The sequence below is a fragment of the Macaca nemestrina genome, chromosome 1 (assembly GCF_043159975.1).
Source record: "Macaca nemestrina isolate mMacNem1 chromosome 1, mMacNem.hap1, whole genome shotgun sequence".
NCBI classification, from domain to species: domain Eukaryota; kingdom Metazoa; phylum Chordata; class Mammalia; order Primates; family Cercopithecidae; genus Macaca; species Macaca nemestrina.
The window spans coordinates 184,340,448-184,365,494 of NC_092125.1; the positions used below are offsets into that span (position 1 = coordinate 184,340,448).

The 25,047-nt window shown below is 36.0% G+C and overlaps 1 protein-coding gene across 19 annotated transcripts in view; it reads left to right on the forward strand.

The window, feature by feature from the left end:
* LOC105495012 (BEN domain-containing protein 5) overlaps window positions 1-25,047 on the forward strand; it is a 1,475,945-nt gene that overhangs the window by 691,378 nt on the left and 759,520 nt on the right. For all 19 annotated transcript variants that reach the window (XM_011764134.3, XM_011764137.3, XM_011764138.3 and 16 more), the window contains one exon: window positions 13,520-13,614. In XM_011764134.3, coding sequence (XP_011762436.2) covers window positions 13,520-13,614 — 95 coding nt within the window. The remainder of the gene's footprint in view (window positions 1-13,519; window positions 13,615-25,047) is intronic.

Consider the following 25,047-nt stretch of genomic DNA (forward strand, 5'->3'; position numbering starts at 1 on the left):
TATGGAAATGGTAGCATTTAAAATTAGAAAGGAATGACTTATTCAGTAAATGATATTGGCACAACTTACTAACCATTTGGGAAAAAACTACATTATGCTACTACTTCATATTTTACACTAAAGTTTCTCATGAATTAAAGTTTTTTAAATTTTAAATTAGGGAAATTTCATATATACATTATATAAAAACACTCAATAAAATAAAGCAGATATTAACATTTTGTCACGTTTCAGATCCTGCTTGCTTTTATTGATTTTGATAACTAAGTCATTACGGATATAGCTAACCTCCTCTCTGCTTACCTCTTTCTTTCTCTCAGAAGTTACCAAATTTCTGAAATTATTATTACCATGTATAATTTTGTACTTTTATTATACTTGTATTATATACAAGTATACAAATATACTACAAATATACAAATATACTACTGTTTTGTGTTAAAATGCTTGCCATTTTCATTAAACATAGTTTTTGGAAGTTTCTCTATGTTGATAAATGTTACTCTAATGCATTCATTTTAAATGCTCAACAGTATTTTGTACTAATGAACCACAATTTATCCAGTTTTTTAAATTAAGTGGTTTTAGTTACTTTTTTGTTTTACTATTATAAATGAATAGTGGTACAGTGAACAATCCTGTATATGTCTCCTTACACAATGTGCAAAATTTGTTTAAGGAGAACACATAGAAGTAGAATTGCTAGGTTATAGATTATAAACATCTTTATTGTCAAGTACCCCTCTAAAGAGGCTCTTCTATTTTACATGCTTACCAGCAATGTTCAAAATCGTTGTTCTTTCATAATTACCAATACTTGTTATTAGATATGCTAGTACTCGATATTAGATTTACTTTTTTGCTGATATGATGGATAAGAAATTTCATTATTTTCTGTATTTATATTTCCTCAACTGCTAGTGGAGCAATCATCTATTCATATGTTTAATTTACAAACCTTTACATTCCTCCTTCTATATCTTGTCTGATTATATACTTGGCCTATTTTCTATTGTATTGTTGGTCTTTTATATTTTGATTTATAGTAGTTCTTTATAAATTTGCATATTAACCCATTGTGAGGGTTATGCTATTTTTTTTTTCGATCATTGGCTTTCATTTTCATTTTTCTGTGGTATCTTTTTACATAGTTTTGTTTTGTAAAATACTCATATGTGTCTATCTTTTCCTTCTTAGTTTATGCTTCTGGTGCTTTGTTTAAAAAAAGTACATACTTTGAGTCCATAAACTAATCTGCTGTGTTTTGCTTTGTGCATTTTATTTCTTAATGTGTTTGGGTTTTAGTTCTGTATTTGGTGTGAGGTAGAGATCCAGCTTTGTTTGTTCCATATGGATGGCCCATTGATATAGGACCATTCATCAATAGTTCAGATTTTCATCTGATCTACAATGTTTTTGATATGTATTTAGTGTATTCCCAGGCTCTTTGTTGTGATCCATTGGTCTAGCTATACAGATCCATAGCAATGTAAACTAAATTGTTTTAATTACTATAACATTACAGTAAGTCTTGCTATCTAAAAGTCTGTTGCTGCTTTTGTTGGCCTTCTGAACTCCTACATAAATGTTCTAATTAACTTGTCAAATTTTAGGTATGTAAACACACATAAACACAGACACAGACACCTTCAATGGGATTTTAGTGAATTACATAGATTTTAATAATGAATCTTCAATCTATGACTATGATAGATTTTCCATTTACTTAACACTCTGATTTGTCTCAACAATGTTTTGTAGTTTTGCGTTTTGAAGTCTTGCACTTTTGATTACATTTATTTATAGGTATCTGATATTTGATACTATCATAATTGTTATCACAATAAAATTTTATTTTCTAATTGTTGACTGTTAGTATATAGATATACAATTGATTTTTAATTATTGACTTTGTATCAATAAATGCCTTTTTAAATTTTATATAATTTTTAATTGATACATTATAATTGTACATTTTTGGGTGTAGATGTGATGTTTTGATATATGTATAGAATGTATAATGATCGAATCAGGGTAATTAGGATGTACATTACCTCAAACATTTATCTTTTTTAAAAAATTTGTTACTACTTTTTGTGTTTTTTTCACTTTTAAGTTCATGGGTACATGTGCAAGTTTGTTACATAAATAAACTTGTGCCATGGGGGTTTCTATACAGATTATTTCGTCACTCAGATATGAAGCCTAGTACCCATTAGTTATTTTTCCTGATCTCTGTCCTCCCATTTTTTACTCTCCTATAGGCCCCAGTGTGTGTTGTTCCCCTCTGTGTGTCCTTGTGTTATCATTTAGCTCCCACTTATAAGTGAGAACATGCCATATTTGGTTTTCTGTTCCTGCTTTAGTTTGCTAAGGAAAATGGTTTCCAGCTCCATCCATGTCCCTGCAAAAAACATGGTCTTATTCTTTTTATGGCTGCATAGTATTCCATGGTGTATGTGTATGAAATTTTCTTTATCCACTCTATCATTGATGGGCATTTAGGTTGATTTGATGTCTCTGCTTTTTGAACAGTGCTGCACTGAACACATGCATGCATGTGTCTTTATAACAGAATGATTTATATTCCTTTGAATATATACCCAGTAATCAGATTGCTGGGGTGAATGACATTTCTGTCTTTAGGTTTCTGGAGAATTGCCACACTGTCTTCCAAAATGGTTGAACTAATTTATACTCCCACCAACAGTGTATACTCATTTCTTTTTCTCCACAGTCTTGCCATTATCGATTTTTTGACATTTTAATGGTAGCCGTTCTGACTGCTGTGAGATAGTATCTCATTGTGGTTTTGACTTTCATTTATCTAATGATTAGTGATGCTGAGCTTTTTTCCATGATTTTCGGCCACATGTATGTCTTCTTTTAAAAAGTGTCTGATCTTGTCTTTTGCCCATTTTTTAATAGGGTTGTTTGTTTTTTTTCTTTTAAATTTATTTACATTCCTTATAGATGCTGGATATTAGACCATTGTCCAGACTTAATAGTTTGCAAAAATTTTTCTCCCATTCTGTAGGTTGTCTGTTTACTCTACTGATAATTTATTTTGCTTTTAGAAGCTCTTTAGTTTAATTAGATGCCATTTATCAACTTTTGCTTTTGTTGTAGTTGCTTTTGACATCTTTGTCATGAAATCTTTGCCTGTGACTATGTCCTGAATGGTATTACCTAGGTTGTCTTCCAGGGTTTTTATAGTTTTCAGTTTTGCATTTAAGTCTTTAATCCATCTTGAGTTAATTTTTGTATATGGTGTGAGGAAGGGTCCAATTTCAATCTTCTACATATGGCTGGACAGTTGTTCAGCGCCATTTATTGAATAGGTAATCCTTTCCCCATTGCTTGTTTTTGTCAGGTTTGCTGAAGATCAGTTAGTTTTAGGTGTGCAGCTTTGTTTCTGGGTTCTCTATTCTGTTCCATTGGTCTATGTGTCTGTTTTTATACCAATACCATGCTATTTTTGATTACTATAGCCATGTAGCATAGTTTGAAGTTGGGCAGTGTGATTCCTCCAGCTTTGTTCATTTTGCTTAGAATTATCTTGGCTATTTGGGGTCTTTTTGGTTCCATATGAATTTTAAAATAGTTCTTTTTTCTAGTTCTGTGAAGAATCTCCATGGTAGTTTAATAGGAATAGCATTAAACCTATAAATTGGTTTGGGCAGTATAGCCATTTTAACAATATTGATTCTTCCTATCCATGAACATGGACTGTTTTTTCATTTGTTTATGTCATTTCTGATTTATTTGAGCAGTGTTTTGTACTTCTCCTTGTAGGGATCTATCATCTCCCTTGTTAGCTGTATTCCTAGGTATTTTATTCTTTTTGTAGCAATTGTAAATGGGATTACATTCCTGATTTGGCTTATGGATTGACTGTTTTGTGGTATAGGAATGCTAGTGATTTTTACACTTTGATTTTGTATCCCAAGACTTTACTGGAGTTGGGCTGACATGATAGGGCTGAGATGAGAGGACAGTGCCATCTACAAACAGGGATAGATGTACTCTTTCTCCTTCTATTTGGATGCCCTGTATTTCTTTCTCTTGCCTGATTGCCCTGGCCAGGTTTTACAATACTTTGTTGAATAGGATTGGTGAGAGAGGGCATCGTTGTCTTCTGCCAATTTTCAGGGGAAATGCTTCCAGCTTTTGCCCATTTAATACTGATGTTGACTGTGGGTTTGTCATAGATGGTTCTTATTATTTTGAGGTATTGTCCTTCAAAACCTAGTTTATTGAGAGTTTTTAACATGAAGTGATATTGAATTTTATCAAAAGTCTTTTCTGCATCTATTGAAATAATCATATGGTTTTTATGTTAGTTCAGTTTATGCAATGAATCACATTTATTTATTTGTGTATGTTGAATCAACCTTGCATCTTATGGATAAGCCCTACTTGATTGTATCGGATAAGGTTTTTGATGTGCTTCTAGATTCTCTTTGCCAGTATTTTATTGAGGATTTTTGCATCAATATTCATCAAGGATATTGCCTTGATATTTTCTTTTTCCTTCCTTCCTTCTTTCCTTCCTTCCTTCCTTCCTTCCTTCCTTCCTTCCTTCCTTCCTTCCCTCCCTCCCTCCCTCCCTCCCTCCCTCCCTCCTTTCTTTCTTTTCTTTCTTTCTTTCTTTCTTTCTTTCTTTCTTTCTTTCTTTCTTTCTTTCTTTCTTTCTTTCTTTCTTTCTCTCTCTCTCTCTCTTTCTTTCTCTTTTCTTTTTCTTTTTTTTTTTTTTTTAATCTCTGCCAGGTTTTGGTATCAGGATGATGCCTGCCTCATAGAATGAGTTAGGGAGGATTCTCTCCTCTTCAATTTTTTGGAATAGTTTCAGTAGGAATGGTAACAGATCTTCTTTGTATATCTGCTAGAATTCAGCTGTGAATCCATCTGGTCCTTAACTTTTTTTGGTTGGTAGGCTATGTATTACTGCCTCAATTTTAGAACTCGTTATTGGTCTATTCAGGGATTTAATTTCTTCCTGGTTTGGCCTTGGGAGGGTATGTGTGTCCAGGAATTTATCCATTTCCTCTAGATTTTCTAGCTTATGTGCATAGGGGTATTCATAATAGTCTTTGATGGTTGTTTGTATTTATGTGGGGTAAGTGGTATATACTCCTCATCATTTTTTATTATGTTTATTTGAATCTTCTCTTTTTTTCTTCATTAGTCTAGCTAGCAGTCCATTTTATTTTATTTTTTTTTAAGTGGCTCCTGGATTCATTGATCTTTTGGGTTTTTGTGTCTCAACCTCCTTCAGTTCAGCTGATTTGGGTTATTTCTTGTCTTCTGCTAGCTTTGAGATTTGTTTGCTCTTAGTTCTCTAGTTCTTTTTTAGTTGTGATATTATGTTGTTTACTTGAGATTTTTCTAACTTTTTGATGTGGGCATTTAGTGCCATAAATTTCTCTCTTAACACTGTCTTAGCTGTGTCCCAAAGATTCTGGTAAGTTATATCTTTGTTCTCATTAATTTCAAAGAACTTCTTGGCTTTTGCCTTAACTTTGATATTTACCCAAAAGTCATTCAGGATAAGATTATTCAATTTCCATGTAATTGTATGGTTTTGATTGAATTTCTTAGTCTTGATTTCAAATTTGATTGCACTGTGGTCTTTGAGACTGTTATTATTTCAGTTATTTTGTATTTGCTGAGGAGAATTTTACTTCCAATTATGTGATCAATTTTAGAGTATGAGCTATGTGGCAATGAAAAGAATGTATATCACATTGTTTTGGGGTGGAGAGTTCTGTAGGAATCTATCATGTCCATTTGATCCAGTGCTGAGTTTAGGTCTTGAATATCTTTGTTAATTTTCTGTCTAGGTGATCTGTCTAATATTGTCAGTGGGGTGTTAAAGTCTCTCACTATTATTTTGTGGGAGTCTAAGTCTCTCTGAAGGCCTCTGAGACTTGCTTTATGAATCTGGGTGCTCCTGTGTTGGGTGCATATACGTTCAGGATAGTTAGATCTTCTTGTTGAATTGAACCTTTTACCATATGTAATGCCCTTCTTTGTCATTTTGGCCTTTGCTGGTTTAAAGTCTGTTTTCTCAGAAACTAGGATTGCAACCTCTGCTTTTTTCTGTTTTTTTGTTTGTTTGTTTGCTTGCTTGCTTGGTAGATTTTTGTCCATTTCTTTATTTTGAGCCTACGTGTGTCATTGCTTGTAAGATGGGTCTCTTGAACACAGCATACCACTGGGTTTTGGTTCTTTATCCAGTTTGCCACTCTGTGTCTTTTAATTGGGGCTTTTAGCTTATTTACATTTAAAGTTAGTGTTGATATGTGTGGATTTGATCCTGCTATCATGATGTTAGCTGGTTATTTTGTGGACTTGTTTATGTGGTTGTTTGATAGTGTCACTGGCCTGTGTACTTTAGTGTGTTTTTGTCATGGCTAGTAATAGTTTTTTCTTTCCATATTTAGTGCTTCCTTCAGGAGCTCTCATAAGGCAGGTGGTACCAAATTTCCTCAGCATTTGTTTGTCTGAAAAGGATCTTATTTCTTTTTCACTTATAAGCTTAATGTGGTCAGATATGAAATTCTGGGTTGAAATTTCTTTTATTTAATAATGTGGAATATTGGCCTTAAATCTCTTTTGTCTTGTAGGATTTCAGCTGAGAGTTCTGCTGTTAGTCTGATGGGCTTCCATTTGTAGGTTATCTGACCTTTCTCTCTAGCTGCCTTTAACATTTTTTCTTTCATTTTAACTTTGGAGAATCTGATGACTATGTGTCTTGGGATTATCTTCTTGTGAAGTATCTTACTGGAGTTCTCTACTTTTCTTGAATTTGAATGTTGGTCTCTCTAGATAAGTTGGGGAAGTTCTCATTGATGATATCCTAAAATAATTTTTCCAAGTTGGTTCCATTCTCCCTATCTTTTTCAGGGACAACCAGTCAGTTGTAGATTTGATGTCTTTACATAATCCCATGTTTCTTGGAGGTTTTATTTATTCCTTTTCATTCTTTTTTCCCTATTCTTGTCTGCCTGTCTTATTTCAGAAAGCCAGTCTTCAGGTTCTGAGATTCCTTTCTCTGCTTGGTCTATTCTGCTATTAATACTTGCAATTGCATTATGAAATTCTTGTAGTGTGTTTTTCTGCTGTATCAGGTTAGTTATGTTGTTTTCTATACTGATTATTTTTGTCTGTCAGCTCCTGCATTATTTTACTGTGATTTTTATTTTCCTTTTGTTGGGTTTCAGTGTACTCCTGTAGCTCAATGAACTTCATTCTTATCCATATTCTGAATGCTATTTCTGTCATTTCAATCATCTCAGTCCAGTTTTGAATGCTTGCTGGAAAGGCGATGTGGTCATTTGGAGGAAAGAAGACTCACTGGCTTTTTGAGTTTTCAGTGTTATTGCACTGATTTTTCTCATCTTTGTGGCCTGCAGTCTTTGAGGTTGTTGACCTTTGGATTTTTTTTTTATCCTGTTTGATGACCTTGAGGGCTTGTGGTATAAGGCAGATCTAGCCAACTGGCTTCATTTCTGGTAGATTTTAGAGAGCCAACACTCAGCTCCCAAATCCTGGACTGTGTGCTCTAACTCTGAGGGACTTGTATCACGCCCAAACTTTGTTCTCTAGCTGCTCAAGCTTTGGAGTTCACTGTTCTGGGGGAACTGAGGTGCAGCAGCTGCAGTGGAGTGCTGGCAGATGCAGGGGTGCCTGCTTCCCTGCAGGCATTCACTACAGTAGCAAGACAATGAAGTTTGTAAGGAGGCAGGGCCCCTGCTGGAGACTGTGCATGGTTGCATTGGAGGTGGTGTTGGCCTGGGGATGGGGTTCTGGGGCTGGCGCAGGTCTGGGTGCCTTCTCTGTGCCCCTCAAGCAAGAGAAATTGCTAATGGTGTAAGAGGATCCACTGTGCTCTGAGCAGTCTTACTGCAAGGGTGGGGCACTGGCAGGGGTGGAGTTTGCTGGCTCTGTGCCCACCAAGCCCCCATTTGCAATCGCTATTAGCAAGGGAGAGGGAGCATACTGCACTTATGTGTGTGGAAGGGCAAGTAAAACAAAATCCATCCATGCATCCACACACCAGCAAAGTGATGTGGGGAGTTGCCGTGGGCCAAGGGGAAGCTGCAGTATGAGGAAAGAGTGTGCAGCTGGTGCATGTCCATTGAAGCTGCCTCACTGGAGCTCTTCATCAGTCAGACATGGTCTGCTCACACAGAAGATATGGTTTGCGGCCCCAAGGAAACCAAGACTGTCCTGTAAGCAGACATGGCCAGACTGGGAACCCAGGAATGGCCAGGGACCCAGGAATGGCCAGCAGACAAAAGGGTGCTCAGGTTGGACCAGCCCCATCTGATATGGAAGATTGTTCTGCAAAGATCAGGACCAACAGTTCCCCTAGCGATAAAGTCTCTTGTGGGACCAAGTCAAGCCTAGAGGTGGTCCCTGGCTGCGCTCCACTAGAGATGGTCCTGCACCAAACCCTGTGAGCTCCACATCAGCTGGCTTGCTACTTCTATCACTTCTCAAAGTAGCTCTCCCTGCCACCTCAATTGTGCATGGTGGTCGAGGGTTCTCCTCCTGCCAGAGTTCCAGAGGCTGGTTGCGAAAGTGGGCAACTCCATTGCCCCAGAGCTGTTGTGGTTCAAAAAATGAGTTCTGTGCCAGTCGCAGTGGCTCAATGCCTATAATTCCAGCACTTTGGGAGGCCAATGTGGGCAGATCATGAGGTCAAAAGATCAAGACCATCCTGGCCAACATGATGAAACCTTGTCTCTACTAAAAATACAAAAATTAGCGAAGTGTAGTGGCACACACCTGTAGTCCCAGCTACTCAGGAGGCTGAGGCAGGAGAATTCCTTGAACCCGGGACGTGGAGGTTGCAGTGAGCTGAGATTGTGCCACTGCTCTCCAGACTGGCAACAGAATGAGACTTCATCTCAAAAAAAAAAAAAAAAAAAATTAGTTCTTGTGTGTGGTAACCTGCTCAGGGTTCCCAGCTCTTTCCCCCTTCAGCCCAGCTTCTGTGTCTTTCCTCCATCCACTCTCAGTGCCCCCTCTGAAGATCTGTTTAAAGCCTACCAGTCATCTTAGTCCCTCCATGGGAGCCATTCCATTTCTTTGAGTCTAGTCGGCCATCTTGCCCTCTCCCTCAAACATTTATCTTTTCGCTGTGTTAGGAACATTGTAATTCTATTCTAGCTATTTTAAAATATATAACAAATTGTCATTAACTATAATTTTCCTACTGTACTATCAAATACTAAAACTTATTCCTTCTATCCATCTGTATTTTTGTACCCATTAATTAACTTCTCTTAATCCTCCAACTTCTTTACCAGCCTCTGGTAATCAGCATTCTATTCTCTACCTCTATGAAATCTACTTTTTTAGCTCCCACATCTAAGTGAAAATATGCAATATTTGTCTTTCTATGCCCGGATTGTTTCACTTAATGTTGTAACCTCCAGTTTCATTCACGTTGCTGCAAATGACAGGATTTAATTCCTTTTCTGAATAACATTTTATTGTGTATGTATTTTTGAATAATGTTCCATTTTTTATCCATTCATCCATTGATCCACACTTAGGTTGATTTCATATCTTGACTATTGTAAATAATGTTGCAATAAATATGGGACTGCAGATACCTCTTTGATGTACTGATTTCCTTTCCTTTGGATATATGCCCAGTGGTGGGATTTCTAGATCACATGGCAGTTCTTTTTTTAGTATTTTGAGGAACTTGCATACAGTGTTCTGTAATGCCTGTACTACTTTCCATTCTTACCAACAATATATGAGTGTTCCTTTTTTTATACATCCTCACCAACGTATTTTATTTTTTGTCTTTTTGGTAATAGCCATTCTAATTGGGGTGAGATGATATCTCATTGTGGTTTTGATTTGCATTTTTTGATGATTAATGATGTTGATAATTTTTTCATATACCTACTGTCCATTTGTATGTCTTCTTTTGAGAAATGTCTATTCATGTCTTTTTCCCATTTTTAATTTTTTTTGTTTGCTATCGAGTTGTTTGAGTTCCTTATATATTCAGTTTATTAATCCCTTGTAGGATGGATAGTCTACAGATATTTTCTCCCATTCTGGAGGTTGTCTCTTCATTTTGTTCATAGTTTTCATTGCTGTGCATAAGCTTTTTTTAGCTTGTTGTAATCCCATTAGAATAGTCCCTGCAACTAACGTGAACAATATTAAATGGGAAATGTAGTTATGATTTGACAAAAGTATTGCATATATGACAAGACAGAGAATCATGGCCTCTCTTTAGGACTGCGCACAGGCTGTTCATGATACCTTTACCCACATTGGACCACTCTTTGGCCTATACCTGAAATGGAACTTGCACATTTTCAGTAGCACCATAAGCCCCTTGGTCAGGATGGGCTGTACTCCATTCCTCACATATGACTGCCTTGAAGGTTATACCTACTCTTAGACTAACAGTGTACTGTGGTCACTATTTGCAGAGCTCTGATAGAGCACCATATTACTGAAACAAGAAGCTCAGGTTAAAATTTTAATCTAAAGAAAGATAGACATTGTAACGTACCCAAAGATCTGGCTTTATTGATGAGAAGGGAAAGGCTCAATAAATACTGAACAACTGTTTAGATCTAGATACAATATGCCAGGTGATTTACTTATATAATCTTATAGATTCTTAAAACAACTGTGGTAGGATACTGTCACCATCTCGATCTTGGATGTAAACAATCAATGTCCAAAAAAAAAAAAAGAAGAATTACCTTTCCTAAACTCACAGAACGTGAAACTGGGATTCAATCCCAAGTGTATCTGGCTAAAAAGTCTGTAATCTTATTCTTCTGAGGCAACAGACTTGGTTTAAATACTAGCTCTGCTACTTATTAGTTATATGGTTTTAGTTTGCTTAATCACATTACCACTCCCTCATCTGTAAATAAGTGGTGACAAATAGTTCCTGTCTCAAAAAGTTCATTATCCTCAAAACAAATGAGATAATGCATCAAATATCACTCTCTGGGGTGGGGCCCAAGCATCTGTTATTTTAAACCTATACGAGTGATTCTAATTTACAACTAGGTTATTCTAATATATAAAACATTGTTCTAATGTGAATGAAGTGCTTAACTCAGATTATGGTACATAGTGTGTGCTCAGAAATTGTTATTATTATTGTTGTGGTTACCATTATCTTATGGATGCCACGTCTTCTTATTCATTTTGAGTAAAAACTAATGATTAAGTATAAAATATGGAAATTCAGTGTTTCCTGTACTGTCTGCTTTCATATACTTTTGAATCTCTCTACCACAAGCGATGTTGCTAAATGGCTGGAAAACATAAAAAATACTTGAACAGGGAATGGTAAGAAATGATGTTACTGTTTCCATGTAATATTATAGACAAGGTATGATCTTTATGGTCAAAACACCTAAGATTTAAGTCCTAGCTCTACCAATAGGTTGGGAATTTTTGGAGGACAAGCCACTTTGTTTAAGTGTCAATTTTCTCACATCTAAAACTGGGCTAAAATAAACAACTTTTATTTATAAATGGATTAAGAAAATAATATAGCATATTTAAAATACCTGGGAAATTTCCTAGGCACACAGTAGGATGTTAATGATCAGTGTATGTTTCACTTTCTCATTTCTTTATTCCAGCTTCACATGTTTACATCATTGCTTTATTAGCTTTCTCTCTGTATTTATCAATAATCTAGATCCTGAAAGTGCAGTATGGCTTCCAGGTTCACTGGAAATGGATCTGATAACTGGAATCTCAGAAAAAAGAAGCGGGGGGGGAGGGGTTATGCCCTCTGAGGTTCAAAGGCCATTTGTCCCCTTAATATTGATTTTCTTAAATCAGATACTAGCCAAGACCCTGAGTGAAGTAATTGAATTGACAAAAGGCAGGTCTAGGTCATTAATAATGGAACAGCCTTGGACATTCTCGATGACTTAATTTAATGATAGAAGAGAGGCCTGAAACCAAAATGCCTAGAGATGGGGTAAATGGCTGGGTCTCTGGGAGAAAGGAAAACACAAGTTATCCCTCAAAGCTTATTTCATGGGACAAAGCATTTTATTATAGTCCTAAACATGAGGTCAGAGGAAATAGTTTTGATTTTCTTTTTTTTAACAAAACAAAATTTTAAAGACTTGAATAATTACCATTAAATTTATTTTTTGCCCCTGGAAAATAGACTTGTTTAGGTTTATGGAATTTTGGAATCTTAGTGATTAACTCAAGAGTAAAAATCATAGACATCTTATCAGTTTATCCCCTGAATTCAAATATCAATTCTTTCATCTACTAGTATGAATTCAATCAAGTTAGGTAACTTCTCTGAGCCATAGTTTCTACATTTATTAAATGAAGATGTTCATATTTATTTTTTATGGTTATAGGAGAATATTTCCAATGTTTAAAAAGTATATAAAATTACTGTCACTTGATACTATATAATACCTCACACAATAAATATTTGTTGAATAAAATGATACATGAATTTTTATGTTTATGGTTTTTTCACTGTCCCTGGATAGAAAGGCTAGCCTGTGGTAACCTCTTGAAATCTTTTCTTCTCTCGAGGTATTCTGGCTGCTCTACCTGTAGCTCTCATCATCTCTCCTTTGGACTATTTCAGTGGTTTCAAGTGTCTTTTCATCACATTTCTCTTCTCTTTCACAATCTTCCCTCCCCTCTTACCACAAAGTTGTTTGCTAAAACAAAGATCCAATCTTTTAAAATTATACTATCCTCTTGGAAAGGCATCTGGAATGTCATAATCACTCATTTTAAAGATAAGACCCAGAGATGGGGAGAGATTTACCCAAGTACCAATGGTGCTATAAACGTATGCTAAGATTAGAGTTGAGCCTAGTACCCCGACCCCTAGAAGAAAATAACAAAGAGGGTACAGAAGAGGATATATATCCTCCAGTTCTAGTCAAAGGGGTTTCAAGTAGTTGTAGAATTTTTTAATTGCAATTTTGTTCTTAGTTACTATTTTTAGTGTTTTTGAACTTTAAATGTACTACTCTTACCCTGATGATAATATGATTTATTTCTATGTAAATTCTAGGTCAGTCAAGAGAAAGGGTACAGTTAATAGTAACTAAAACTTATATGACATTCATTATGTACCAAGTATGGTTCCAAATACTGTACATATATTAATTTAATTCTCATCAGAGTCCTATGAAGTAGGTACTGTTATTATTCCCATTTTTCAGATCAGGATACTGAAACAGATGTTTAGTAGCTTGGCAAGGCCACACAACTCAAAAGCAGTAGAGTTGGTACTAAAATTCAAGTTTCCAGGTTCCAGAGCTAATGCATAATTACTATGCTCAGCTGGCACAAACACATTACATTCTCATGAGCACTGTGTATTCTCACTATACAGTTGGCTGCTAGTCCATATGGCTGCCTTTAACCCTGTTTCTTCTTTCCTGTCTTAATTATCAGGAAGTTGCAATTTGTATTGCATAGTCTTAAGATGAACTTCTCCCTCTTTCTTTTTCAGAGGGTCATTTTCAACATTGTTAACTTCAGTAAAACCAAGAGTCTCTATAGAGATGGGATGGCCCCTATGGTGAAATCTACCAGCAGACCAAAATGGTAAGTGATCTACAGAATGAGACTCCTTCCTGGTTAGAAAATTGGTCCCAGACCCCATATGTATACGCACCTACTAATGGACCCCCCAAAAAATAAAAATAATTCTTTTAAAAAAGAAAATTTTACCCAGAGCTCAAGTTTATCTGCTGTACAGCGGGGGATCAGACTTACTGTCACTGAGAAGAATGAGGATGGGTTTCTGTATGGCCATTCTTTGGGTACTGTTCTTGAGAATGTTGGAAATATGGTCCTATGCTTGGAATGATCAGCATTCAACTATGAGAAAAGACAGTCAGTTATTTGGTAAGCTTCCTGTCCTGTTTGGCTTTTATCTTGGTATCTTTGGAAACATAAATAAAGTTGGTTCTTTTCTTTTCCTAGCCTAAGCATAGATTATGTATAATAACCTAGGAGGACATTAGGAACTACAGTTCAGTAGCTTTCTCTTGCTTTGCATGGTTTTTGTGTTTTGTGTGTGTGTATTTTAAAGTTCTATTTGTACCATTGCTATAGTGAGGAGGAGGGGAGTCGGATAGGATTGGTTAATAATTGTAATAATAATAGTAATAATATTAATAATACTAGTAATGATAACTACCCCACTTACTACAAAGCCATCTGGGTCAGATGCTTTATATTTGTTGTTACTATTTCCACATTTTTGCAATGGAACTTTTAAATATCCGTATATTACAGATGAAAAAATTGAGGCAAGGAAAAGTTAAGTACTTTATTAAGACCATAAAGAGTAAGAGAGTGCCCTGTGTTATTTATGTTACCCCATAATACCTTTTCAACCAATTCATTCATTCATTTATTCATTCAACAAACATTGATTGAATACAACAAAATGAAAGACTTCAAAGACAAAAACCTAGTATTATTAATCTATTCATCTATCACACAGTAGGTGTTAAGTGAATGCCTGTTAAAATGAACTGAATTTGTTATGAGAATTTACATGCAAAGTGCCTGGCACTTACTAAGTGCTCAACAAATGGCATCTATCATTAATAGTATTATATAAAACTCTATACAAATGCAAGGAATTGTTAATATTGTTATAGCTTTGATCTCTGTTTAAATATTAATGACTAGTGAGAAGATAGTCTCCAAATGTCTATATTTATAGAAAACTAGCAATTCATAAATATTGAATTGTGCTTTTATCTCCAAATGATACTTGGCAATTTTCTATAAATGTTGGGCTGAGAAGCTCAGGTTTATAAAAGTAGAGGCATTTGATGACAATAATAAAAACTGTTTATGAAAGGTAAAAATATCTACTTGGGCATGATTTTTTGCTTTCCTGTGTCAAATCAACTAATCTGCTGCTCCTTCTCTCAGTCTTTCTGGGCAAGGGATAGGCCTTTGCATTGAGTCTCTGGTTCCAGCCCAAGTAGATAATAATAGAAATCATTTCTCTTTTAATAGGCATATATATAGATGATTACTTTAAACCTTGCAAGTAAAAGGACATCACTGTTGATTTGCTCATGAAGGCCTTCAAAATGACATTGTATATCTTTTTCCGTATTCTGTGTTGGGATCTTCTACAGCAACAATAATCACCATCCATTTTTTCCAAGTGTTAAGTTCTGGAGTTCTTTTTTGTGCTTTTGAAGATGCATAAGCCTTAATTATTTCACTTTGCTTCTTTTTTTCTCATGAACTGTATTGTGTCTTCTCTGCTAGGGCTCTTGACAAGATTTTGAAATAATGGGTCCTTGCATTTGGATTATGATGCTTTAGAATTAAGTTGGTGCTCTTACGCAATATTGGCAGGCACTCAGCAGCAGCCATTGTCCAGTCATTGGACTCCTCTAATGGTCTGAACAAGCCTAAAGTTTCAGAATTGAGTTTGTTGTAGTTTATTAAGCCACTTAGGCATAAGGTACCATAACACATCACATTGTTTGTATATGTAATATCTCCTATTTTTTACCTTGCCATCCCCAGAACTTGGATACAAAGCAACTTACATTGCTTCAGAGTTTCCTGTCCTCAAGCCAGATGTTTAGATTTTTTTTTAACTTCATAGGACTTCATTGAGCACCTTCATGTGCTATGCACTGTTCTAGATATTGGGATACAGGATGAATATGCCATAAAAGATCTGTTCCAAAAGGGAATTTTATGTTTAGAATTTTTATTAACTAATCTGTGCAAATCATAATTGTTATTCTCCTTGCTACATCCTTTGAACATCCTTTCTTTCTTCCACCTTGGTGCTCTGTGTCTAGGAGTTTCTTTTATGCTTTGAGTCGATTACCTACACCTGAACCTATCTCCCAGCAGCCATTATCATAAATATTCCCAGGGTTTGATAAGGAAGTGGCTATGGGCTCTCAGAATATTAGATTTTGTTGGCTCCAAGGAGTCTATCCTAATTTAGGAATCTCAGCAATGGCCTAACTCAAACCTGAAAAATACCTTGTAGATCTCAAATTTATAGTATCTTCTCCAGTGTCTTTCTAATTCTAGCTTTCCCAAAACCAAGGCAAACACTATAACAAAAAAAGTTTGTAATACTTTCCTTGGGTATTACCTCCTTTGATATTCCAAATAAGTCATGGAAAAATTCCTACTTCAGGATAAACACTAGAAATCTGAAATTTCCTGGATATTTTATATATATATATAAAATTTGGAATATACATATATGTGTGTGTGTGTGTATATATTTATACATACATGTATGTGTGTATGTGTGTATATATATGTGTATTTACATATATATATGGAAAACACCCTTTTTTCACCTTTTCAGGGTGAACAGACATTCTTCTTCACCTCTTATAAGGGGCTGTAACAGGTACCAAGGCCTTCAAGTCTTAGCATAGACCAGTAGTTAATTAGTTATAGAAAGCCAATCAACATGAGATACAACTGGCAAACCATTATATAAATGTGTGGCCACTCAAGGCTGTTCTGCCTTGAGGAGACATCTAGCAGCTGGAAGATTCAGCTTCTAGAATGAAGCTGAATTTCATTCTAGCTTCATTGGAGCTAAAGATGAAGCTCCAGTGAAGAGCTTCATCTTCACTGGAGAAGCTGGAAGATTCAGAAGTTTTCTGCCTGTTTTAGTTCACTGCTATTTTATTTACATATTAGACTTCTTAAGGATTGTGGTTAGGGCTCTGTAGCATCAGGTTTCTGATGGTCATAACTTATTAATATTTCTTAACAGTGTCCAAGACTCATAAATCATTAATATTTCTTAAGAGTGTTCATTGCTATGTGGTAGACACTGCTAGGAACTGGCATTGCGAGACAACTGGGAACTGTATCTTCACCTCTGCAGAAACTGAGGCTGGGAGTATTTATGTAACTAGTAAGTGTCAGCACCAGCTAGAAACCACATAAGTCCAAGTTTACTGTTCCTCTCATATTCCATGCATGGAGATGTTGGAAGAAGGAGACAAAAAGAAGCAAGGAGTAGCGTGCTATTGTGTGGCCTTTGGATAATCTGAAATAACTTACTGAATTGGCTTTTTCATTATAGTAGATCGAAAAGATTGGACTAGATCTTAGAGATGGCCTCCATTTAACATATTTTTATTGATCATCTACTCTGTGCTAGATCCTGTGGTGATTAATATCAGGATGATTAGGATTCTTTCTTTAAAGATTTTACTTTTTTAGAGGTTGAAATGAAACACAAAAATAGGTACAATGTAGAGAACATTGTGCTAAGAATCATTAGCACATAAAGCATGCAGTGGGATTACAGAAGATGAAGAAAATTATACTATTAATGCCGTGACGAGAAAAGGAGACATGCTAAGGAGCAGGTGATATTTCAGCTATATCTCAAGGAATGGAAAGTGGATAAAATTAAGGAAATGAGATTTCAGGTGGAAGAAAAAACATGATGAGACATACTACCTCTTTCATTAGCCCGCTTTCTCGCTGTAAAAAGTACATAACAATACTTCCTCCCAGTGTTGTTATAAGAAACAAATGTGAAATGAATGTGTAAATACTTTTTAAAGTCTGAAGCATGTTATTAAACAAATTTCCTGGTTTTTTCCTTTCTAGTAATTCACCCAAGACTGACTATTATTTGTTCTTTTTCTCCCTCCTCTCTTCCTTCCCTCCTGCTTATCAATAAATGCTTACTGAGTGGTTAAAATGAACCAGGAACTATGCAAGGCATTAAAACATAGCAGTGACAAGAGAAATGTTTCATTGTCTCGTAGCATATAGTCTACTATGCTAAACATTAAATATGTAACTCTAGTAGATAACTGTTTTAATGAGAACTTCGTAGTAACAGTTATAATTTAAATGCTACATAGCATTTAAGACTTCATATACACCAATGATAAGAGACCTTCCTTAGGAAGTATTGTCTATACTGAGAGCTGAAACAGAATGTGTTTGGAGGCCAAAAAAGTGAGAGAGGACATTTTATCTTTGATGAGAAAAGGCCAACATTACTGAAGCATTACATTCTGAGGAGAAAGTGATTGGAGAGATGATTGAGGTGAGCCTTATAAAATCAAGCTAAAGAGTAGGACTTGATTATAATGACAATGGAAATAAATTAAAAGGATTAAATGGGGGCAGGACATGATCAGATTGGCAGTTAAGAAAGATCAGTCTTGCTGAATGGGGAATATTTTGGAGAGGATGAAAAGTATTTGGGTGTTTTTGCAATATACCTTAGGCTACAGCTAATGATGGATTGGGGTGGTAACAGTAGTGATAAAACAGTGGATGGTTTTCAGGGATAATGGAAGATTGAATCAATTTAAGTTTGTGGTTGACTAGATGTGGAGAGTAAAAGAGAGGGAGGAGTCCTGGATGGTTCCCAGATTTTCTGGCATGAGCAACAGAAGGGATGATATCATTTACTGAAGGTAGGGACCACAGGAGGAGAAACAGTTTAGGCAGATTTGGCTGGATAGGGGAGATGATGAGTTTAGCCTGGGAAACATTAAGCTAGAAGTGCCTGGAAAACATCTAAGCAGAGATGTCAGGTAGGCAGAACGGTATGTTGGTAAGAGACTCAAGAGAGGAATATGGAAGTACAGATTAAGGTGTCATCTGTCTACAGGTGATAACCAGAATGGTAGGAGAAGATGTGATTTCTCAGCGAGGCCATGTGAAGAGAGATTAGGATATGGCTCTGAGAAATCTCTACATTTAAAGGCTAGGTAGAGGATAAGAGACCCACAAAGGAGGATGAGAGGGACTAACCACAGAGATAGGAAAAAAAGAAAAGAAAATGTAGTGTCAGGAAGCCAAAGAGCAAAGTCATATTTAACAGGGTGGAGGCACTAATATTGCCAACTACTACCTAGGTCAAAGATAATTAAAGCATGTAGTGACATGGAGGTCTTGAGAGGCTTTGGTGAGTGCACTTTTAGTGATCTGGTGGGTGGTAGGAGTTCAAGCCAGGGCGTGTGGATGAAGGAGTGAGTTGGAGGATGGAGAATGTATGAAGAAATGGAGACAATAAATATGGACAGCTCTCTCAAACATTTGGCTACAAAATTAAGTGAAAAAGGTATAGGCTTATGGCATAGACAGCAAGTAAACATAATTTTAACATTCTTTGAATGAAATGCAGTGATAGAGATATATACACATAGCAATAGATTCATACTTTCTATAAGTCTTAATGTAGTAATGTTTAGCCTTGCTCCTGTCAAAATTTTAAAATTTTGAAATTAACGGTGTCTTTTCTGAAATAATGGGGGCTTTACTCTATTATTAAAAACAAAAATGTATATTTCACTTGAGAAATTATAAATTTATAAATTAATATTTTGTAAAACAAAGTCATACTTAATTTTTTCTCACAGCTAAAAAAAGTCATACATTTAAAATTAAATTACACCCTCTGTTCCACTCATACCTATTCTCTTTTTCTCTCTTATTTTTTACATTGCACTTATTAACATCCAACAAACTATAATGTATTATTTATTTTATTACCTGGCTCTCCCTCTATTGCAAAGTAAGCACCATAGGGGCAAGGATTTTTGTCATTTGTATACACTTCTATATTTCTGGCATCTAGAACTATGCCTGGTACATAACAGGTATTCAATAAATATCTATTTATAAATTAATTAATTCAGTATCTTCCACTAAACCTAATGACTATTTTTAATTTTACATTTTCCTTTTTAGTTTTTTTCTTACACACATTTAACACAGAAATAACTAAATGTATATAGTCATTTGTATGTTGATCTTTTCATTTGACATTGTATCAAAAAAATTTTAATATTTTTCTCTAAGTGTTAATCACACCATGTTTGAATAATAATTATTTCTACTTTTTTAATGTATCATGATTTCCTGTATCATATTCCTATTGCTGGGTATTTAGATTTTCCATATTTTTCTAAAGTATAATAGATAATAAATACCACATAGGTTTTAGGTTTTTAAAATTTTTTTTACAAGCAGCTTCTAAGAGATAGACTGTAAGGTTAATGTCTGTAAACTCCTGTTATACATGTTTTCCAAAAATGTTGTACTAATTTAAAATGTTGCTATTGGTCTATCACTGCATCAGTTTTATTGTAATTTGGACAGCATTAAAAATCGGCATTGAAAAAAATGGTTACTTTAAGAGCTATAAAATGATCTTTGTGGTTGTTTCATTTAAATTTTGTATCTTAAGAATATTGGCATTAATGTAATGCCATAAAATCAAATTTTCAAAAATGCATATTTCTGCAATTAAGAAAAGGTAAAATATTACGTTCTGGTTCTGGGACATGATGGAGTAGACACACTTCCCTCTATTTCTAGAGTGCAGCTAAAACTATGCACAGCATTTATGAAACAAACATAGAAAACTCTGAAAGGTGGAGAGAAGAGGGCAGACTACTTAGGTTCCTTAGGACCTAAGAAATGGTATTGTGTGAGTTCTGTGGGTTTCCTTTTTGCCACATGTATGCCAGAATAGTTGCTGGAGAAGCTGGCAACCTGGAAATGCTACAGGTACAGAAAAATAAAAGGTGCTCCCCAAAATATTTTCATACTAAATAAAGGACCAGAAAAAGGGCAGTCTAGCATGAGAGATTATTGTGAGACAGTGATCACCTACTCCAGCCAAACACAATGGGGAAAAAAAAGAAACTGCATCCACATTTCTACTTTCACCAACAAAGGGCTAGTGGGGAGCATAGACTTTTGTCTTTGCCACCATCCCACTCCCCAGTAGGTGGTGTCAGAAAAAAAATAAACAGGACTTTCATTCTGCTGGGTGAATGAAATTCCCTTCTTCCTCTTCATGGTGTCAGATCACATGGGGAATGTGACTTTCCACCACCCACTTAAGGATGGGCTCAATAGCCAAGTACAGAAGACAGAGAAGAGAATAAGCGAACTTGAATATGGAACAATAGAAGTTACCCACTGTAAACAAAAATGAAAAGAACAGTCTTAAAAGAAAAATGAACAGAGCCTTAGAGACCTATGGGACGCTAACAAAAGATTATAGCATTCATGCCATTGGAATTTCAGAAAGATAGGAGAGAGTGAGACTAAAAATATATGTTTAAAATGGATGAAATCATCCCAAATTTTGCAAAACACATAAACCTACAAATTTGAGAAACCAGGCAAACCTCAAACAGAAAATCCATGCCAAGAAATGTCATAATTAAATGTGTGAAAATTAAAGACAAAGAAAGAATCTTGAAAATGATAAGATAAAAATGATACCTTATCAATAAGAAAAAACTGAAATACAGCAGACTTCACATCAGAAACTATTGAAGCCTGAGTAAAGTGGCACAATGTTTTTCAAATGCTAAAAGAAAAGAAGGTCAACCCAGACCCTTTTATGTAGCAAAAATATCCATTAAGAATGAAGGAGAGATCAAGGCATTCTAGATAAAATAAAACTAAAGATATTTGTTGCCAGCAGACTTATTCTAAAAGAATGGATAAAGGAAGCTCTTCAAACAGAAAGAAAATTTTAAAAGGACTCTTGGTATATCAGGAAGAAGCAACAACAAAAAGAATACAAATGTAGGTAAATACTATAGACCTTTTTTCTGTGTTTTCTAAATATGCCTTATATTGAAGCAAAAATTATAACATTGACATGGTTCTCAGTATATGTAGAAGAAATATTTAACACAATTACATGTGGAAAGGTAAAAGGACTTAAAATGAGGTAGGGTTTCTTCACCTCACTCAAATTGGTAAATGTCAACACCAGTAGACTGTGATAGGTTATATATATAAAATGTAATATTGAGGAAAAAAGGGATGAGTGACTCCATTAGTCTGTTTTTATGCTGCTAATAAAGACATACCTAAGACTGGGAAGAAAAAGAGATTTGATGACTTAAGAGATTTAAAGGCCTCCACATGCCTGGGGAGGCCTCACAATCATGGAGGAAGACAAAGAGGAGCAGGTCATATCTTACGTGGATGGTGGCAGGCAAAGAGAGAGTTTGTGCAGGGAAACTCCCAATTTTTTTTTTCTTTTTCTTTCTTTTTTCTTTAATATAGAGTCTCACTCTGTCACCCAGGCTGGAGTGCAGTGGCACGATCTCGGCTCACTGCAAGCTCCACCTCCTGGGTTCATGCTATTCTCCTGTTTCAGCCTCCTGAGTAGCTGGGACTACAGGCACCCACCACCATGGCCAGCTATTTTTTTTTTTTTTTTTTGTATTTTTAGTAGAGACAGAGTTTCACCATGTTAGCTAGGTTGGTCTTGATCTCCTGACCTTGTGATCTGCCCTCCTCAGTCTCCCAAAGTGCTGGGATTACAGGTGTGAAAAACTCTCATTTTTTAAAACCGTCAGATCTCATGATTCCCTATCAGGAAAACAGCACAGGAAAGGCTCACCCCCATGATTCAATTACCTCCCCCTGGGTTTCTCCCATGGCATGTGGGAATTGTGGGAGTTACAATTCAAGAGGAGATTTGAGTGGGGACACAACCAAACTACAAAGGGGTAGCATATGGGAGATTTTTTGGTAATGGAATAATTATGTATTTTGATTGTGGTGGTGGTTACAGGTGACAAAATTACGTAAAACTATACACACATATTGTACCAATGTAAATTTCCTTGTTTGATATTGTACTATACTAATAAAAGATGCAGCCTTTGGAGAAACTTTGGGGGAACCATGGTGAAGAGCACACAAGATCTCTCTGAACAATTTTTCCAAATTCGTGAGAATTTTGAATTATCTCCAAACAAAAAGCAACAAAAGAAAACCCACATTACTTCACCTAACTACCCTCTCTCCACAAAAATGTCCCAAAACCATACAAATATTTTATAGAATGTCAAAAATCCCAGAAGGATCTGAGACTTCCCAGAAATTGAATGAGGGGTAAGAAGACAAATGAAGAGGAGCCCTTTATAGCCATAGATGTAATAAAATGAAGAACTCTAGAAATCCTTAAGAATGAGCTGGGTGTGGTGGCTCACACCTATAATCCCAGCACTTTGGGAGGTCAAGGCAGGTGGATCACTTGAGGTTAGGAGTTTGTGACCAGCCTGGCCAACATGGTGAAACCCTGCTTCTAATATAAAAAAAAAAATTAGCCAGGCATGGTGGTGGGCACCTATAATCCCAGCTACTCAGGAGGCTGAGGCAGAAGAATCACTTGTACCTGGGAGGAGGAGGTTGCAGTGAGCCAATATTGTGCCACTGCACTCCAGCCTGGGTGACAGAGTGAGACTCCATTTCAATCAATCAATCAATAAATCAATAAATCCTTCAAAATGAATAATTTGACCTGAGAAAAAGAAACATGTTCAACTAGAAATAGGGTACTGTGATAGGGATAATATAGACTTGAGTTTATATTTTATCTCTGGGTCTTCTACTAACTCATGGAATGAGCCAAGAGTAAGTAACTTAACCTGTCTGAGCCACCATTTCCTCACACAGAGCACAGTGAGGTTGTCCACTCTAGATGATTTTCATACTGTGCTCTCTGGAGAGTTCTTGTACCCAGTCATTGAAAGAAGAGGTAACTGAAATAGAAGGGATAACCTCCCACTCACTCTAGTGAGAAGAAAAGGAACAATTAAAATGAATATATTAAGAAGAATATTATTTTTATTTCAATATTTCTATTATATTTCCTCCAATTACATGCTGAATAGCGTTCTTTAGTGCAACTGAAACCCCAAGATAGATTTAAAAAGAGTGAATTGAGGAAGATAAAGGCAGCTCTCTTTTGCTAGGTGGAGGGTGAGTTTTCCTAACAAAAACAAAGTGGATAAGACACTAAATGTGGGGAGGATATATGTAGTTCTGAGTGAATCAACAGTGATAATGTCTCTGGAGGCTCTACCCTTTGTTAAACTTCTCTTTCCAAACTGGATAGTATAAAAAGATTCTTTATACACTGCTTCTTGAGAGGGCTTGTGGGTGTATGGTAAGGGGGAAGGGGAAGGAGAGAAGAAAGTAGCATCCTTAAAATTCTTACTAAATATAGATTTTCAGACTTTGGAAAGACCTTAATGATCACCTGACCCTAACTCTCAATAAAAAAATGATAAAAACAAGGCTCAGAGAGGAGAAATGATCTGCCTAGAGGCATAGAAGCAAGGTGGACAGAACCACGTCTGGAACTTGAGTCTCCTCTCAGACCAAAGCCATACTCCTAAGCTGAGCAGATACATGAGTAGCTTCAGTCCTGAACTGAAAGAGATATGAAGACAGACCCAGGTGTGAAGACAGGCTCTACCTGGTATCAGTATGGCTCTTGACAAGTTGCTTAATATCTCTATGCCTCAATTTTTGTGTCTATAAAAGATTATTATGTCTAGCTTTTGGTGTAATCGAGTAGATTAAGTTAGATAAGGTGGGGTGAGTCACCCATTGCAGCACGACAGCTGCTTTCCCTACACACATGCCTTTAGTTTAGACATTATCCTTCATACCAGGCATGGTTAGTTTTCCAGAGCCTCTCAGCCTCTTCCCAGCCCTGGTGTTGGCCTAGTGCTATGAGAGCCAGGCCCAGCCAGTGCCAAATCACTTCCCAAAGCAGATCTGGTTACTCATTTGTCCTGCTCAGCATATTTGTGTCCCCATTACAGCTCAGGCAATCTTCAAAGGTCAGGACCCAAATACTGACAAGTCTTTTTTTGAATTTGATCAAGGAATGCAAATGTTTTTTTCTGATCAGAAGAATTTTACAGATGACTAATTCCCACTGACCATGTCATCTACCCTAATTTCAAGGCTATTTCTGGAGCTGAACATTTGCTGAGAAATATGCCGAGAACCTGCGTGCTTCTTACCCTGCTTGCTCCCAGTTGTTTCTTTAAACAGGACCATGTGCAGGTAGTTTTTCTAGACCATGTTGGCAACCTTTCATAAATGACTTGTATTAGTTCTTTCCTTCCTTACTCTTTTTTAAAAATGTTCTTCCTTTCTAACTTCTTTTCTGTGTTTAGTAAAGAGCTAATGAAGGCAAATAGT